The 5,856-nt window shown below is 38.7% G+C and overlaps 1 protein-coding gene across 2 annotated transcripts; it reads right to left on the bottom strand.

Annotated features, from left to right (window-relative positions):
* cacng5b (calcium channel, voltage-dependent, gamma subunit 5b) lies at positions 1–4,454 on the bottom strand. 2 transcript variants are annotated; one of them, XM_053338039.1, is made up of 6 exons: positions 4,259–4,454; positions 4,122–4,142; positions 2,561–2,668; positions 1,814–1,954; positions 1,582–1,727; positions 1–261 (listed from the first exon to the last, which is right to left on the bottom strand). In XM_053338039.1, exons 1-6 carry the CDS (start codon positions 4,452–4,454, stop codon positions 1–3), a joined length of 873 nt encoding a protein of 290 aa, XP_053194014.1. The 2 variants fall into 2 exon arrangements, with proteins under 2 accessions (XP_053194014.1, XP_053194015.1); XM_053338040.1 differs by lacking the exon at positions 4,122–4,142 and having other exon boundaries at positions 2,561–2,647.
* Between the last annotated feature and the right edge of the window lie 1,402 nt (positions 4,455–5,856).

Genomic DNA, 5,856 nt, shown 5'->3' with positions numbered 1-5,856 from the left:
TCAGCAGGGTGAAGAGGAGACCTGATCGTAGTCGGGGCATTTGAGGAGAGCAGGGTAGCTTGCACTCATCTGAAGAGAAGCCTCACTCGATATGTCAGAGGCACTCCGGCCACGTGACCAGGCCTCTGGGTGAAGGAACTGGCCGGAGTGGTCCGAGCAGTTGCTGAGGCGAGGCCGGTAGAAGCTGGGGTGGCGAGGCTGATAGATCTCCTCTGCTGTGTAGCGCTTCATGAACAGGTAGACAGACATGACGCCTGCACTCTGCAGTGTAGAAGAAAATAAAGTCAACACAGCAAAACACATTTTCCTCTAAAAGAAAGAACTGAGGTTTATATTGTTGTCAGTCACTGACTTAGGGTTGTGCAAAATATACATTTAAAAAGACGTCCAGTGGAGAGAAGTGTCATTAAAACTGTAATTTAGATCACTTTATGTTAGTTTGTGATTGCTTTAATTTTGCTTTCAAAGCATTGACTGAAAAAATAACTATTCTACTAATTATATATCTAGTTCGTAGACTGATTGCCACCCCAGAAAATTATTACAAATAGGGCTGCAACTAACAATTATTATTATTATTATTATTATTATTATTATTATTATTATTATGGTGACAGATCATTGAGTCTAAAAACCAAGATGATGTCCTTGAGTGCAGTGAGCAACAGTCCACTTCACAGAATGTCAAATACTAGTATTACATTACGAATATTCAGTTTATATCATAAAAGACTAATTAAATCAGAAAATTATTTACATTCAAGAAGCTAGAATCAGAGAATCTTGGACATTTTTTTCTTAATTAGCTCCAAACAATTAATTGATTATCAAAATAGTTTTTTTTGTGTTAATTTTATAGTCTGCAATTAATCGATGAATTTACTAATTGCAGCTCTATTTACAACAGCTCTCTATTGATGGCATTATTACCAAAATGAATGTTATTTGTAAGGATCACACTAAAATGTGGTTTTATATGCCAGTTATACTAAGATTAACCCTGCTAAAAGACTATTAATACAACGTAGGCGCAGTTCCTGGCTGTGACCACTGGAGGGCAGTTAACACCCGTTAAAAGCATATAAACATCTGTGTTTTTATATTGTGTGTGTATACAAAAGGTGAAAAAAATATTCACACATACACAGCATTAATACACAGAATTATGAAATATAATTTACAATTTGCTGTCAATTAATAATTTAGACATCAACTATTAAATGAATCATGAACTATTTTGATAAGTGATTAATCATTAAAAGTCTCTGATCCAGCTTCTCAAATCTGAATATTTTCTGGTTTGCTTAATTTTCTATGATAATAAATTCAATATCTTGGTCGAGGAAAAAAACACACATTTGAGGATGTCACCTTGAGCTTTAGGAAACAGTGATCATCATGTTTCATAATTTTCTGACGTTTTATAGACCAAACCAAAATTGACCCGGCAAGAAAATGATCAACTGATTAATTAAAAATGAAAATAATCATTAATTGCAGCCCTGATTGAAATATTTTGTGCTGAGTTTAAAGGAGCAATAAACAACAATATTAGGCATGTGTTTATGATCAGCTGATTACCTCAGTGAGCAGAAACGAGATGGCAGCAAAGGCAAAGGACCAGCCATACTTGTAGGTAAAATAGGCCTCACTGCTCTTAGTCCTGTTCAGCATTTCATCATTTATACTGGAGATATACAGCACCAAACCCACCACCAGAGCCAGTCCTGAGATACATAGAGAAGAGAAAAAATAATCATTCAGGGATGGACCAAAACAAAAAGAGAAGACAGAAATATCAAACTCTGGGTACCTGAAAGGATGAAGAAGATTCCAGAGACAAAAGCCAGGATGGTGCGGTGCGGCCTGATGTGTCCGATGTTGTTGAGGACAAATCCAATGAACATGAAGAACAGGCTGACCAGAGGGAATGGAGTGGCTGAGCGTATCATCTCTGGGAGGAGCGAGAGTTGAGGATTAAAACCCAAAATTTACAGCAAAATGGTCGACCAGACAAGCAGTGTGGGGTTTCTGGCCAGCAGCCATAAGTAATATCATGATAAAGAATTACCAATTGACAAAAAGGGTAAAAAGATGAGATGAGTATAACACTTATATGGAAAGATGCTCACAGACAGGTGACATTTATGTATGTAAGGAGGGGGGAACAATCAATCTTTTAATGAAAAAAAAGGCTGCCAGTTTCTTTTCTTCTTTTTTTTCTTTTTTTGTGAATGGAGTACGATATTAGAGTTTATTACACAGACTGACTAAAGTGGATTTATCCTTTAGTAAAGCTTTGACATTGAGCCACACTGAAGGACTTGTGTGTTGAATTATCTGTGAAGAGTGTTCTGAAGAGGAACAGGGCAGAAACACTCATCCAGATGAGTGAGGAGGCTCATCTCTGGCTGTATCCAGGTGGTTAAATGGGTGTCTGAACACAACTATACAATAAAAATACCCCTGATGTTTATATGAACAACCTCAAATGCAGGTGTTGGGGGGAGTTTAGTTTATTAGTTTGAAGCAGCTGTTGGAGGTTGGAGGTGTCACTCACTCAGCACGTTTACTGTGGACTCTGAGGTCAACTGGACATTCATAGGCATGATGTACTCGATGGTAAAGCAGCGACCCGACTCATCACCTAAAGAAGAAAGAGACAAAAAAAGAAGAGTAGAAGTAATAAGATGTGGAGACAAGAAGGAATGGAGGACATGTTCCTTTTTATTTTTGTCAGGAATAATCCCTTCCCTATTGTCTGAGGAACACTAAATTTCAGTTTATATCCCTATCAGCATGTAGCCTATAACATATTGAGGACTCCAATGCACCGTGCTTAAACAAAACAGGTAAAGTTTATAGCAACAGGCGGTCAATCGGAACAGGCAACTAAAAGAAGGGGGCAACATGGCAAACAAGAGCAAGGACAACAAGGCAGGAAACATTGACTAAACAGGTTAATGTGTAGGTCAGGTTAAGGTAAAAGGTGGAAACACTGGACTAATGCAGGAAAGAGTGGGAGATATTACAGAGAGATTAGGGTACAGTAGGAGATATCAGTGATTGGCAGATTGAAAAGAAGGAGGAGAAGAGAACACATGTCATGGCTATCACTATGACAATAAATATGAATGTGATCATGAAACAACAAAACACTAATTACTCTAAGCTTGCTGACTTTCTTGTGCGATTGATTCCACTTTCACATCTGTGAGGTACCATAAAGTGTGTCAATGGAGGCTACAGTGTACAATTTAAAGTAGCACGAAGACTGGGAACATCTCTAATTGAAAGTAAGAAAATCCACCAATCATCAGGTCTAATCAAGTACTCAGAACTTGCTTTTAATATAAAATGGAATTTCTATATTTGACATGATCTTGGGTTCATAGACATGTGCGGGGGGAGTGTGAGTTACATCACATCCTGCAAAAAAAGCTACACAGCCATTATTATCACTTCACTGTCTCTCTCTCTCTCTCTCTCACACACACACACACATATACACATGCACACACGCACATACGCACACACAAACTTCCACCAAGTCCTCAGAGACAGATGTCATCTCATCATGCCACTGAATTAGCTGGTGGATAATACCAGCTGGTGTCTGTATGTGACAGTGTGTGACAGTGTGTGACAATGTGTGCGTGTGACAGTGTGTGTGTGTGTGTGCGTGTGTGTGTGTGTGTGTGTGTGTGTGTGTGTGTGTGTGTGTGTGTGTGTATCATTATATTGCAGGACTGACTGTGAATACACTTTGTTATAAAGTGTGTTATTTAAACAAAGACCAAATACAGATACATTTTCTGTCTATCTGTTGCCTTTCTCTCTGCCTCTTTCTCTCACATTCTCTTTCTCTCTCTCTCTCTCTCTCTCTCTCTCTCTCTCTATCTCACACACACACACACACACACACACACACACACACACACACACACACAATCACACAATCACACACACACACACACACGGATGAAGTAATGTGAATGTCGTTCTGTGTGAATGTCAAAGCCAGCTGATGCAGTGATGATATGTCAGTGTGACAGCTTCAGCTCCCTGCTGCTGCCACATTTAGCCGCTGCACTGTATAAATGACTGATCTTTGAATGTGGTTGTTCCTGTTTGAGGGCGCACTCTAAAATCTTTATGGTGATCTGCTCCATAATCCTGATTTACACATGAATAACTGTCAAGAAAATATATCCCCAATCCTTTCTTGCAGCCTACTCTTTCTCCATTCTGGACTCACCAGCCAGGAAGCAGACTCTCCAGAGGCCCGAGTGCAGCGAGGTCTTGATGTCAGTGCTCTGGTTCAGAGGCATAATCACACCCTCCTCCAGATACAGCCAGTAGTCTGTGCTGACTGCCACCCCCAAAAGCCCCAGGCCGCTGATTGCAAAGACGCTGCTCAACAATGTGAGGGCCTTCCTGCTACATGCGCTCATGATGACAGTGGGGATCTTCCACTGGGTTGTTGGATGAAATTAAGAAAAGTTCCAGGAGCAATCTGGAGGGGAAAGTGGAATAAAACGTGGGATTACTGTTTGGGACAATATGACCCAAACTGTTCTTTACTACTAAATAAATAACCATATGAAATAAATGCAGATAAAATATGTAATATAACTATTATATTGTGAAATAATCCTTTAAATGTCAGCTCATTAGATTCAAGTAGTGTTTATTTCAAAAATGCTATTGTTATTGCAGATTTTTCCTCCTTTTATTTCATAATGTACGAAGATTGTGATAAAAAAAAGTGCCATTGAAAAAAAAAAACAGTCAGAGAAAAATTATTTATAATAATAAAAGTGTTACATTTTTTTCATTTTCTGTGAAACAATAACATTAATCTGCAATAAACATGAAGCTACCACCAAATGGACTTTTAGCTTAGCCTAGCACAAAAACTGGAAACAGGTGTAAAAACCTGGCCTGGCTCTGTCCAAAGGGACAGAGATGCCAACATCTCTAAAGCTCACAACATATTGTATCTCATTGAGTTTTAGTGTGTTGGTAGGCAAATTCTGTTACCTTTAAACAGAGCCAGGCTAGCTGTTGTTTCCAGCTCTGTATCTCTAATACACAGAAATGAAAATAATATCAATCTTCTTCATCAAATCAAAAAACTTTCAGCAAGAGAACAAAGAAGTGTGTCTCCCAAAATATCCCTTTAAAATGTATTGGGATTATTCCACAAAATCATTTATGTTATATCACATTTTTATCTGTATTTAGTCATATAGCCTAACTATTTCTAAAACTTAAATGAAGCCACTGCCATCCCACAGGAGCTTTTTTTAGCTGCTGTTTGGTTTTAGCTTCAAAGTGAAATCATTACACTCAAAACTACTGTTAAGAAGCAGGAAACATCATTTCACTGCATCATCTTTGTCTTCTAAAAGAAAAAGCCTTAATGCTCACAGTGTAATATGCATCACTCATAATAGAGGCTCTTAATAGACTACCGCTTTATATATAGTGTGGAAAGAAAGAAAAAACACTATGTGCTGGCTTTTTTTCTCCTCCAAGAATCAGTCTCTTTGTCCAGTCTCTATTATGGCTATTTAGACCCTTAAGGAGTGACATTCTGCTTCTCACAGTGAAATTACCATGAAAAAACTGTTCAGGGCTGTGCAGATTCATTATGTAAAACCCAACAACGTCAGAGCAGTTTACGCAATCGCCTCATTGGGTCTGAGGACACTTTGAGGGTCTTGCAGGTGTGTATCTGCACAATATGTGTGTGTGTGTGTGTGTGTGTGTGTGTGTGTGTGTGTGTGTGTGTGTGTGTGTGTGTGTGAATGTGTGCAGGTGCTTTGTGAGCTCGGCTGTGAAAACAGGGAA

The sequence above is a fragment of the Scomber japonicus genome, chromosome 18 (assembly GCF_027409825.1).
Source record: "Scomber japonicus isolate fScoJap1 chromosome 18, fScoJap1.pri, whole genome shotgun sequence".
Classification (NCBI taxonomy): domain Eukaryota; kingdom Metazoa; phylum Chordata; class Actinopteri; order Scombriformes; family Scombridae; genus Scomber; species Scomber japonicus.
Note: the sequence above shows the minus strand (reverse complement) of the source record. Positions and strands in the feature narration are given on the sequence as shown.